Source organism: Cariama cristata, unplaced genomic scaffold (genome assembly GCF_000690535.1).
Source record: "Cariama cristata isolate BGI_N322 unplaced genomic scaffold, ASM69053v1 scaffold2629, whole genome shotgun sequence".
In the NCBI taxonomy this organism is placed as follows: domain Eukaryota; kingdom Metazoa; phylum Chordata; class Aves; order Cariamiformes; family Cariamidae; genus Cariama; species Cariama cristata.
The window spans coordinates 60,213-73,490 of NW_009636159.1; the positions used below are offsets into that span (position 1 = coordinate 60,213).

At 37.0% G+C, this 13,278-nt stretch overlaps 1 protein-coding gene across 1 annotated transcript in view; it reads left to right on the forward strand.

Annotated features, from left to right (window-relative positions):
- Window positions 1–2,632: 2,632 nt before the first annotated feature.
- The window catches only part of RABGAP1L (RAB GTPase activating protein 1-like), a gene marked incomplete at its 3' end in the record, with an annotated part of 39,475 nt that continues 28,829 nt past the window's right edge, over window positions 2,633–13,278 (forward strand). Inside the window, exons 1-3 of the mRNA XM_009707802.1 lie at window positions 2,633–2,715; window positions 6,238–6,363; window positions 7,742–7,885. Coding sequence (XP_009706104.1) covers window positions 6,238–6,363; window positions 7,742–7,885 — 270 coding nt within the window. The remainder of the gene's footprint in view (window positions 2,716–6,237; window positions 6,364–7,741; window positions 7,886–13,278) is intronic.

The window sequence follows — 13,278 nt, forward strand, 5'->3', positions numbered from 1 at the left end:
AGTACTGTCTGTTCTTAATAAATTTTTAGTATTTTCATTCCTTTTAATTTATCACCTCTTCTGATACTCAGTTGGAGGCAGATCCTTCAACACATCCCCTTCTAGAAAGGCTTCCAGCAGGATGACAACCCCTGCGATTCTTCTGTAATAAAGCAGACACACAGAAAGTTCATGTGGATTTTCTGCTCCAGTTGAAATACAACTTTTCTACCTTGATCATATATTTTCCAAGTAGAGACTTTGCCTTCCTGCTCTGGATGTTTTTGAAAATGGATTTATTACTAGTTTTAATGTGTTTAGGAAGTTGACGATGAGAACATTCCTTGGTCTTCATTCATATTTTTATTTTTAACATGCAGAGTGAGGATTTTTTTTGCACCTTCCCCATTTTCCCTCTTTGCCATAATCTCAGCTTCTTTCACAACCTCAAAAGGAGTATCTTTTTAATTCTGATAAGTTTCTTTACTTTTTAATCTATGTCAGTTTTGGAGGCAGTTTGTTTATTCCAGTATGTTGGTTTCTCAATAATTATTTTAAAACTTGTTTGGATTCATTTATTGCTGTTTTCAGTGAATTATTAGCTCTTGTGCTAATAATGCATCTCACAACAGAGAACCCCCACGTGTTGATAATTTGCTATTAATTTTTCAGCCTGGCCTTTTCTTTTTAAATAAAGTAAAAGTGTTGTTCTGTAGGATGAAGAAGTCATAAATCAAATTTATTATTTGTAACTCTGCATATTTGTTTCTAAGCAGAGCGGGCCTTTCAAAAACAGAAATAATACATCTTTTAGGTACAGAAATAAAAGATTCGGCATCCATAAACTGATACATTTTTGGGAACAGATAGATAAAGACTCACGATGATGGTGATGATTAACGAGTGGATGGTTCTAATTAGTCATATGCAATATTAATGTAAGTGTTCAAAGTAATTTCTGTTAATTCAGTGCTTAGCACCTAAATAGTAATTTTAAATGAACTTTTTGCAAGAGAGCATCCTTTTTTTCATTCCAATTAGAAGTTTTGTATCTGCTATTGTATACTTCTGGAGTTACTTTTTTATATTTTACTTTTGTGGCTAGAGCTGGTTAAACTAGGAAGCAGATTGTAATGGTTCATTAAATTTTTTTTCAATAATTTCTGTGACTAGTTGTCTTGTATTTGCTTGACCACTGAAACTGAGCAATGAGTTGGGATTATTTTCACTCAGATTCTGACTAATCCCATCTAACATACTTCACAGGAACGGTAAGCAATACAGACAAATGGCAAAGAGCTCTAAGTCAGAGTTCAGTTCTTCACAAAGCTACAAATGGATGAGGAAATGTAGGGATGAGTTGTTTATAAGCAGTGACCTTTAAAGGAACACTCAGGTTATATTCTTTACAGAAATCTTCTCTTCTGGAATCATTACAGAATTCCTTATAAATATTTCTTTCTTAGTTTCTGCCAATCAGAAAGAAAAAGGAAAGGTGGTTTAAAGACTTTAAAAATGTTTTGGTCTCCGTTTCAACATTTCTGGCAGGAGTTACAATGATGTTAATACTGCTGGCTAGAAAGGGGTCACATCTGTCTTTGAGTCACAATGCTGCTCACCTTTTGAAGAGGCAGCTTAGCCACCTTTGAAATATTTGTACGCTAGAGCCAGGTGGGTTTGGTTCCCCGGCATACCTAACATTGTTTATTCACAATCTCTCTATGAACTTGCAATCTTGATTTCATTCAGGACTTAAAAAAAGAAGATAAGCACAGTGTTCCAGTTCGAAACGTTCTCATCTGTAAACAGTCTTGGAGGCGGTGTGGGGGCAAAGCGGATTTTCTGATTCATCGGGCTTGTTCCTTCCCCGTAGCTCCGACCCTGTGCTTTTGTTTTCCCTGGCCGTAACCTTAGTGCCTGCCTTATTCTCTCAGGATGTCTCTCTCCCCGATGTCAATCCTGCTGGTGCTTATACTTTCTCAAGTTTCCTCAAATCCTTAACATCCTCTGACATCTCTTTAAAAACAGTATCTGTCGTCTTGTCTTGGAAAAGTAAGGGGGAAGGAAAGGTTGGTTATTTTAGTTTTGTTTTTTTAAGAGCAGGAGAAAAGTACTATGTCAGTCATACCGTAGGAAAATGAGTCTTGTTCATTCTTCAGCATGACAAGGACACGGAAAAACTTCTTTCTGATGAAATTTCCAGGCTACAGTAGTTCTTGGTGGTTTTCTAACAACCAGCCTCAGGTTCTACACTTTCATGATGTCAGAATTTGTTTTTCCAAAAGCAACTAAGCACTCTCCCCACAACACAAACTAATCTGGTTTTTATATCGTAGTTATCATATCGTTAAAGTTACATTGCTGCTGACCTCAGCAGAGTTATCCTTGATTTAGGTGAAGGGAAATTGCATCCCACTCTTTTCATGCTCTTCGAAAAATAAAAATAAAAATTTATAAGGACGGCATCTGTGGAAGATTGAGGGCGATCTGTAGATGTTTTCTTAAGTGCCCTGAAAGCCCGCGCAAGAATGGTTACAGTTTCACTCCCTTTATTATTTTAGCCTGGGTAGTATTATGTATTCTGAATAGCTCATTGATTATAACACATTTTGATAATGCCTGTGTGCGTTTTAAATGTATGTTCACTTCTGTTTCTTCTAGGCGTACTCTGTCTATGATGAAGACATTGGCTATTGCCAGGGACAGTCTTTCCTCGCAGCTGTGCTTCTACTTCATGTGAGTTAATTGCAAAATGAAAGCTTTCATATTTGAAACCAAAGCAGCTTTAAAATCCGTAGTACTGTAACATGCTATTTGACAGATATTTACTGTTGTTCATTTGTCTACATTCATTTGCCTCTTGTTGCTTTTTGACAAATAGTGACTAATGCCTTCTATCTTTATGAACGTAGATTTCCTTTATCTAGGAGAAATCCATTAAATTGTCAAGTACTTCTGTGTCAAAACCTGGAACTGATTTGTTGCATATTAATATTTTCTTTTAATTTAGTTGTCACGGAGGTGAACTCGCTTTGTGTTTATGGGGAATTTGACTTCGGGAGATATTCTCAGAGGAGCTAACCAGAGCAAGCAGTCTAATTAATTTTCAGTGAGACTTTTTCCACCTAGGGACATTTTATAAAATCTTTTGAGTGAAAACTGAATTTTAACCTTGATATTTTAGCCGGTAACTAGAAACTGTACAAACTTTGATCTATTGCTTTTTATATATACATGTGCGTGTATGTGTAGAGGTAGAAAAATACACAATTTTTATATTTGCAAGATGCTTTAACTTTGACCTAACAGTGGAAACGCAGCAGATTCAAGTAGCGTGGATATCGTAAAGAATATCTGAATAAACCACCCAAAACCCCAACAGCAACTCTTACTCAGGCTCTTGCCTGCTTTTTCTGTCAGGCTTTAATTAATAAATGATTAATGATCGTTGAAATACATTTCAGATTGTAGTTTGGAGTCAGCTGTTGGTGGTTTATGTGTTACACATACACTTCCTAAGGCATCTAGAACTCAAATTCAGATTAATTTAAGTTGTAATTCCTAGCGAGATCTATGGCTCCTTGAAGATGTAGGGAGCATGAGGCACAGTGAGAGTTAGAGAAGCTTTAGATTCTTTAAGGATAATCCTAAATTAGTCACATTGTTGCAATCCCACATATACTGCAAATTAGCTTATCTAACAGTTGTTTTGCAATTAACTTTTTACCCGAAGAAGGATTTTTCAGTTCCACTGGAAGAATAAGCCATTTTCAAGACCAGAGTTGTTTAGAAATGAGTGGGTGTCACATTCTTAACATTTGACTAATACTTCAGCTGCTCTCACTTAGTTGTACGCTGTCATTACTATAGAGAATCACCTCTGTTTCTAGTGTTTTTGGAGGCAGAAGAAATGGCCCTGTACGCAGGGAATACTAAATGGCAATTACACTCATTTTAATATGCCCTTTATAACATTTGCTTTCATAATAGGATATTAAACTGAAATAATCAGAGAAAGGGGGGAAGGGAAGCAGTCTCAATGAGCTCATGTAAGTTGGGAGCTTCCCAGGACGTCGTCAAACTCTTGTTTTTCTCAAATTCTCCAACCAATCTGTATGCTGTGAATGCTTGTGAGATCCTAACTCTTCTATCTTTGCATGGATTTCTAGACCCCCTTCCTTGCCCTTTTTTTCTGGGACAGGATATCCTTTCTCTTCAGTGTAGATATCTCCCAGGGATGGTTGGGTAGCCTGAACCTCCATCCTGGATTTTTGTGATTTTGGTGCTTTGATGAAATTCCCATCAAAGGTGAGCAGGTAACTTCTAATCACAGGGGGACAGTGTTGCCAACTCTTAATTGTTTTACTCAGTCTCACAGTATTTGACTTTTTTTTTTCTTATTGTCTAATTTTTGGAGTCATTGCTATGTTAAAAATGAAAATTTCATTTTTAAGAAATGGTAAATTTCTGGCTTTTGTGATTCCAAAGAAAAGATAATAAGGGGCAAATATCTAAATGCTAAAAATTAGAATGGAAGTCCCCAAAAATATGTGTTTTCGTTAAAATAAACAAGAAATAAAATCTTGATTTATGATTTTGAATTCTTGGGGTTTGTAATATTGGAGAGCCTCTATTCGCTGAGAGCCGAGGACTGGATGGCCTCTGCCTGTGCACAACTTTGGCTTAGCACTTGTCTCTGTTCCTGCTCCCTCTCCCTGTCTCGGGGAAGGAATGATTGTCAATGCACGTGTGGCTGATTGAGCATGCAAGGTAGGTGTGCTTGTGCATGAGCATCTGTCATTTTAGCAGAAATAATTGTTACCTTACCAAAAAAAAAAAGAAAGAAATTTGCATTCATCTTATTACAGAGAAGATTCAAGCCTTTTGGTCAGGATAAAACTATTTTTTCCCTTTACTTTGTCTGCAGCTTTTATCCACTGTCAGTGGGAATCGTTCCACCCAGATAAAACTGTGATAAAGAGCTTTGAGATTCCTAAGAGCTTGTCCTAGGCGAATCTAGCCTGGACAGGTGGCTAGCAGCTGATCTGGCAGTTCTTTATGGTAACTAGTTACTGTCATTTATGATGTCTGAAAATGAAAATTAAAGTGGCTGCCCGTGGCCCTGGAGACAGGCCATAATCGTAGGCTGAACATAAAAGATGAAACACTGAAAGTAATATCAAGAGACTAAATTTCTCTTTGAAGAAAATACCGAGCTTTTATCTCTTGCTGATATTTGATAAGAGATTGGCAAGAGGCTGAATGAGTGAATATACTCAAAGGTCAAGAGTTGTCATTCTTGATGCTCAATCGTTGTTTTCATTTGTTACAATCTGGTGCCTGCAAAAGAAAGGTTGTTTTTAATGTGATTCAAAACCTGATTTAGGGTCTGTAGTGACTCTGCTTGTGCCTATTTTAGTATTGTGTTACCTGAATGCATGGGGGAAGTGGGGGAGATGTCTTATCAGTGGAGGTTTCATGACACAGAGCTTCCCACAAATTCAACATTCAGCGAGCTCAAGCCAACAAATATAAGTTTAGAGTGGCTCACATAACTTGTCTTTTAGTACCACCTTCTAAAAACTCTGTTTGATGAGAAATTTTGGTCAAAATTAAGTAGAAGTTATGGAGATAGGCCTTCTGAAAAGTCATGATGTTAATAGATGGGGTCAGCCTTCCTGAGCTCACTAGTAGGTTCTGGAGGCAAAATTTGCAATTTCCTTATTCATCATGGGAAACCTGACTTCAGAGAGTTTGATGTCCTGGGGTTTGGATGAAAGTAGATAAGCATTGTTCTCACTAAGGGTTGGTTATACCTTAGTTGTCTTGAATTTTTCCCCTTTAACCAAGTCTGTCTCAGTAGAAATGACTGTTGTGAGTTGTCTCTTTCTCTTTTCTTACTTTTTTTTTTTTAAGTTGTCATTCTGTAGCTGAAAGTTGCGTACTGGTTGTTCTCGTATTTATTTGGCAGAAAGAATACTGGTGACAGTTGGGCTGCTTTAGGGATGTATACGTATGTGAATCTATGGTCTGATCCCACGTTTTCTTCAAAGAAGGTCTTACGAAGCCAAATCAAGGAGAATAGTCCCCTTGAGATTTTAGTTGCTTAATTCTACATTCAGAGTAGTTTGCTGAAAATTTTAATAAATCCCTGGTTCTGAATTCATCATGCGTAAGGTATTTAAGTGTGTGTTTGTTTAAGGCATTTCCAGCCTCAGCTCACTTTTTAAAATTATGTTTGTGCGTTTTTCCAAACAGATGCCGGAGGAGCAGGCATTCTGTGTATTTGTGAAAATAATGTATGACTACGGCTTGAGAGACCTCTACAGAAATAACTTTGAAGATCTCCATTGCAAATTTTTCCAGCTGGAGAAGTTAATGCAGGTGGGGCCAGGGTAACAAATTCTTCTGCTTTCATAAATGGAAATACTGGCATGAAGAAGAGATTTATGCTTTGCTTCTGTAAGCTACTGGACAATAAAAGCCCTCTCCTTTTAGAAGTGGGGTAGAACCGAAGCAGGGAAGTTTAAATTCTGGATCCAAACATCTTGAGCCAGATTGATTTCTAATTTATTTTGTCTTTCATATACCAATCTTACTGCTAGTCTTTGTATCCAAGTGGGGTAGGTATCTGGTGGGTTTTTTTCCTCTCTGTTTGCTTACTCTCTCTCTTCCCTATGTCGTGATGTTGCTTAGAGAGAGTGTCTCTGTTCTATTAAGGCCAGAGTATCTTTTGGGCCGGCACCATCAGTGTCCTACTTTCTATGAATTATGTTGATGGTTAAGAGGTCAGGCAAATCAGGACATTCTGGTGCTTATGAAATACAAATCAAGTGTAGGTCATTTTGTAGATTTTACTGTGTTTTCAATAATATTGCTGTTTTTTCAGATGGAATTATTTCATAGAGCAATTTAATATAAATAAACAACTGCAAGTTTTACACACTGTTGTTCTGACTAATAAGGAGTTACTAACAGTTCATTAAGCTTTGACCTGCACTTCTATTGGCGTAGTGAAAGCTAGCTGCTGAAGTCAGTTATTATACATGAACATGTATACCTCTCTGAGATACATTAAAACCAAATAAAAGAGAACACTATTAATTTAATGATCTTTTTTTTTTCAGATGTCAAATTGTGCCTATTTCTTACTTGATGGAGTAGAATTGCATACTAATTAATTTGATACTTCAGCATATGGTCCTCTCAATGTTTACATATGTTAACAAAGATTTTACTGTATTAAAGGAATATGAATATATCATCAGTGTACAGTAGGATTATCAGTGCTTATTTTGTGTTGCTTATATATGCTCCTAGTTAGAGAAACTGTCTGATGGAGTTGTGTGCTTTGTTGCTTTCAAGCTCTGCAAAGTGATCTTCTTCTAGTATCCATTGGTTTTTATAGCAGAAGCATTTATAGCGAGACACAGCAAAGGAATAACTTAAAGAAATATGCTATGCATGACATAGATTTCACAACCGCTCTGCCTTTCAACTGTTGGAGATTTTGTAATTTCTCAGTATAATCTCAGTACATTATTTGATACCATGATAGAATCCACAGTGGATATCTTACTAAAAACAGTAACCATGGGCACCAAAATTTATGAAGAAACATATTTCCATTGCTCAAAAGAAGCCAGGATTTCACTTTGTTGTGTTTTTCAGTGTTTAGCAACCTGCTCCTTACTGGCAGTGTAGATGAAGAACTCAGATTAATGAGTAATACTGAAGCGTTTATTTTTTTCCTTTACCCTAGGAGCAGTTACCGGACTTGTATAGCCATTTCTCAGACCTCAATTTGGAAGCTCATATGTATGCATCCCAGTGGTTCCTCACTCTTTTTACTGCCAAGTTTCCGCTCTGCATGGTCTTCCACATCATTGACTTACTACTTTGTGAGGTAAAAACCCCCTTGAATCAGAAAGTCCTTCCTCTGCTCCATGGATGTTTCTTCTTTTTTTGTTTCATTTTGTTGGCGTCGTTTACTGTTTAATTTGAAAATGCATGTAACTAAATTATGTAGAAACCATGGTTATATTGAAGAGAATATGTTCAGTCGAACACTGGGTTGGTTTTAAAATTAGAATTGTGGATTGTCTCATTCTTTGCTAAGGGATCTAATTAAGAATATCTGATGCACACATCTGTTCTTCATTTAATTTGTTAAATAATTTATTCAAAGTTAGAAATTCTAGTTTCTTGAAGATACCTAGTAATAAAAGCCTAGCAGGCTTTTAGAGGGAAAGCTCTCCAAATTGTCTGATTCAGAATGCCCAAAGATAGTAAGGGTATTGCATGTTGCTTTGATGGCCTGATATTAAACAAATAGCGAGAAGTGCCAAACAGCATGATAGAATGAAGGTCTTTCCTTTTGTTTTTTACCCGACCATTCCAACTAAGGAACACGTTACTCCGGATACAAATGGTACGTTTCTGTGTTGGAGATATTTCTGCACTTCCCTTAAAAAAACCAGAATAAATTGATAGTCTGGAATGTTTATTTTGGTAAAATGCTAGTACTTCCTTTTGTCACCGGGAAGTCGGGGTGTCCATGGAATTAAACCTGGTTTTGAACCAGCCACTGATTTTCTCTCTGATTTAAATGGCTCACAAACATAATAATTAAATAAAATAACTGAGAATTTTAAATGCAAAGGGCTTCATGAGTATGAAACACTGTTGACTCTAGTTCTTTCTGTTAATTTTTATTGGGAAATACTTTACTTGCGAATTTTCAGGTTGCTGCACATGCCTTGGTAGCATGCATTATTAAACAAATACTGTCATCCACTCATAACTCAATATTTTTTTCCTTAAGAGAATTGTTTTTCCCTTTCTTCTGCATATTGGTGCTTATTTATCAAAAAGAGGTAGGTTACTACCGCCAGGTATCTAAGTGAGTGCGAAAGGTGGTAATGATGAAGTGATTTCACATTTCCACATAAATGTCTGAGCTCTATTTCTTTCACAGTGTCGTGATTATTTTAAGTAAGCAAATAGAAAAAGCAGAAAGTTTGCTAGTTTGGGTTTTTTTGTTCTTTGTCCTCTTTGGTCATGCAGTAGATGAACACAATTCCTTGTCACTTTTACAATCCCTTGGTCACTTTCGAACTCATAGTGAGTTAATTTTCAGAATAAGCTTCTGGTGTGGATTTGATCATTCTTTGTCCGTTCAGTTTATTACTTCATTCTGATCTTGCTGTAGAGCAGCACTTAGAAATGACCATTTTAAGAGATCGTTTGTCAAGAAGTACGGAACATCATTTCACAGTGGTCATTATTGTGGTAGAAGCATAGTTACATCCTGTCTGAAGCGCCTGTGCTTTTTATTATATTAAGCTTGATGATAAAATATGCTGAAGAAGTCATGGTTAATAAAGATTTAATATTTAGAATGCAAAAAGGAACAACTCTTAACACGTTGGCGTTCATCTCACAGCTGGCAGTGTTTATCTCGGCATGTTTGAAGGAATTACTCTGGGAAAGAAGGTGAAAGAATTCAAGGGGAAAGTGAGAGAGTGCAACACTGGAGTCTGCTAGAGAAAGGGAAACTTGTTAGCATTTGTGGAGGGTAATCACATAAAGCTAAAGGAGCCTCTTTTACAACAGCTAAAAATAAACCAGAAATGGTAAGAAAGTTGATTTCAAGTGAGAAGATACATACAGACATCTTGAGAAACACTAGGGCAGTGAGTAGACAACATGCTGAGGCAACAGCATAGACTATCGGAAAACTACTCTTGGGATTCATGAGTCAGCCAGTCTGAAGTAACAGGCACTTCTGAGAGTTTGTAGGAGGAGTGTAGATTAAAATCACATTAAGTCTAGTTGACCCTCGTCATAGAAGGACAGTAATATCTGAAGTCATATGGCCATAGACAGAATAAGAAAGAAACCATTCCTTAGTGGAGGACTGAAGTCATGTTGTGAAGCTGTCTGTCTGGTCAGCCTCCAGAAGGAGGAACGGAGTAGTCCAAAAACAATTTTTATCTGCATTAAATTGTTCTTTACTTTATCTCTGAACAAGCAGCATGCCTGTAATTCCAGCAACTGGAAGGAGAAAAAACAGTTGCAGCTGCTAACAGTGGGACATACTCTTCTGCAAAAAAAAAAAAAATATTCCTTAAAAAATCAAGAAGCCTTTGAAGTGAACTGTCTTGTGTTTTTAAAAACAATCTTCCAGCCTTCTCATTAATTTGTCATAGATACAGATGAATTTTAAATAGCCTTCAACTTCCTTCCTGACTGTGCTTTCTCCACAGCCCTGCCCGGTCTGTTGTTGACAAAATGTTTACATCCTATGCAAGTCTTTCATAAAAGAAAAACATTAGAAACATTAGAGGAAGAAAAACAGTTAAAATTGTTGCTTGAATGGGTGCTGCCAGCTAGTCATTCCAAGGGAGCTTCTCTGCTCCCCATGGAAATATTTGAATTATGGATGAACAATTTGTGTCAACCAAGAGTTTTTGTATGGGGTGGGTTTTTTTTTTTTCCCAGTTTTTGACTTTGGCTGGAAGAGTGAAATCCGTCCTTACAGATGTCCTTTAACTCTCTTCCAGAGAGGAAAAATACCTGTTGGAAATCCTGTAGCTTCGCAGCTAACCAGGGAGCTGCTTTCCCTTCCCTGGCATGCACGGTGGAAGAGGAGCACAAGCTGGGGAGTGGGGCTCCTGGGTGGGAGCATATCCTATGAAAGAGTAGCTAAATTTGTGATGGGAATTAAGTTTTACGGAGAAATTTTTAAAATCTCGTCAAAGTGAGTGCCATTACAGTTGAGGTCTTTTCATCATTCTCACGTTAAATATGACTTTGTTAGAAGGAACAATTTTATTTAAATTCATATGAATTTGGGACTTGCCATGGCCTCTGTGTGATTGAGTTCTTTTCTCCTGTTGTCTTCCTAGGAACTTGGGGTTTTTTTAAGTTGTTTCCAGGCTGTTGAGGATGTGATTCAACCCCCAAATTACCTAAATTTCCAGTGGCCTTAGAATATTGCCTCAGTAACTTTGGGACAGAATCTGTCACCTGTCCCCATCTTGAACTGAAATATTTTGGAATTCTTTGTCATTCTTATGACAGAAGCTTGAAGAAAATTTTGGGCTTGTTGGGCTTGCAGGCAGGTACTCCACAGTGCCGTGGTACATATTATAAGGCTTAATACTTTGACTGCCTGTAATAAAAGCACAAACTTACTGATCCAGTTGAAAATTTTCATGTGACTACAGTAAACTGTGCGGTTTTGACCCTGGCTATGTAGATAAATTTTAACACGTCAACATCGGCTGAAGATCTTTCTACAACGTTCCTTTTAGCTGCCTGTTTCATCTGCTTCATTTGTCTCTTCCCCTTTTGCTATTTCTGTTTGCGTTGAAGAACTTTGTTGATGCTACTCAAGATTTGTATTTGGACTTGTCAGTCTTATCTATCAATATGACATTATGTTACTGAACGCTTTGTGAGCCTGCTCTGTTGTGCTGTCTCTTTTTGTTCCATTTTTAATTATTATTAAAAGTCAGACTCAGAAATAGCAACTCATCTAGGTAAAGTGCATGTCACTTACATAGAGCTGTCCCCAGTGCAGCAACTGCGCCTGGATTATGCCATAGAATATCAAAGAGTTGACATTTAACTTCACTTTGCATTTTAAAATGTTCAATTTAAAAGGAAAATATGTGTTTTAAGAGCACTAAATAAGTGACCTTAATTAGGCATTTAGAAGAGGAAAAAAACCAAACCAGCTGGCAGACAATTTATAAGCATTTTTAAAATTTTCGTCATTTTTTTCTACTTAAAAAAGAAAATATTTTAACCGGTTGTGTACTACCAAAACTAAAGGAGGTTCAGAGCTCAAGCTGTCATTCCATTATTAACCTAGAATTTTGAGACACTCTTAGTAACTTCTGTTTTAAGTTGATCTGGCTATTTTTGTGTGCCGTTCTTGGGGATGTAAAATACTTAAGGATTGTGCTTCTCTCCTTTTAAGGAGTTAGATAAAAAAAATGTACTACATGCTGCCTTTTCTGGGCTGGTACAAATATTTGTATATTTTAGTGTCAGTAATTACATAGGCTTGTTACAAAAATTAATAGTTTGACTACTAAGCTGCCGTTCTATGATCAAGACTGAATAGAAAGGATTGCAACTGATTATCTATCAATTTTGGATATGAAATAATTCCATGTTTTCTAATACAGCTAATAACAAAGAAGGGAAACTCCCTTTCACAGGACCACACAGCAGCACCGCGGAAGAAGTGGGAATTGAAAACTAGATACTGTCATTCCTTGCCTTTATTTATCAACTATTGCTTTCAGAACTTTGTATAAAATAACTTTCATAATCAGTTTTGAGCAGCTATCTGTGATAATGAAGACTGATGGGTGTTTTTAAAAATCTTTTACAATGTGAATGACTTGGTGCTGGTAAATGAGCCCCTATTGATGGTAAAAATACAGCACCACGTTGTGTAGATGTGGTTCCTGGGAGCGGTGCCTCCTAACGCAATAATGAACATCTTAGAAGAGTTACAACTATTGGCGCTGAAGATTTGATTTCTGTCTTGTGTGTCTCGCTGAGAATGGATGTGCCAGGAAACACTACGCCGTATGGTATTGCTCAGACGATAAGACCAGTCGTCTCTGCGTGTTAGTACTAACTGAGTAGTAGATACCATAATAGCCTGCTATTTTTTATCTGTCACTGTCAGATACTTCTGTGATGCCTTCAACAGAGTTGAGAAAGAACAGATTAACATTTTAATTTATTAAACTTCCTCAGGAATTGAGTCAGGAACAAGCCCACTTCCTCTGTAAATCTGCACTCAGATGAAATGTGAATTAAATAAAAGATTATGTACAGTTGTTTATCTTCTGTAGATCTATAGGGGAAGAAAAATTGAACTTTTTGGAATTACCTATTCTTGACATGTTGTCTGCGTTTGTTAACTCTTCCAGTTATGAATGTTTTAATGAGTCTTACAAAACAGCAGACTAGGCTTGCTAGAAATAAAATCTCTTTTAGCAACAGTATGTTAAAAGCTAGGCTTAAATTCAAGTACATATAGATCTGTGCTGAAGCAACCTGCATTATTTCAGTACTATTTACAAAACTAAAGTCAGTGTCATACATGTGAGTTGGAAAAGGCGGGGGGGTGGTGGTGGTGTTTGTTTTCCTTCTTATGAATATAGACGATTAGACTTTGGCATTTAGACTCTGTCTTTCCTCCTGTCCGCTGCTTTTTGCATTATGCCTGCTAGAGAGCTAAGTCTTCTCTCGGAAGTCTCTATCAGCCTC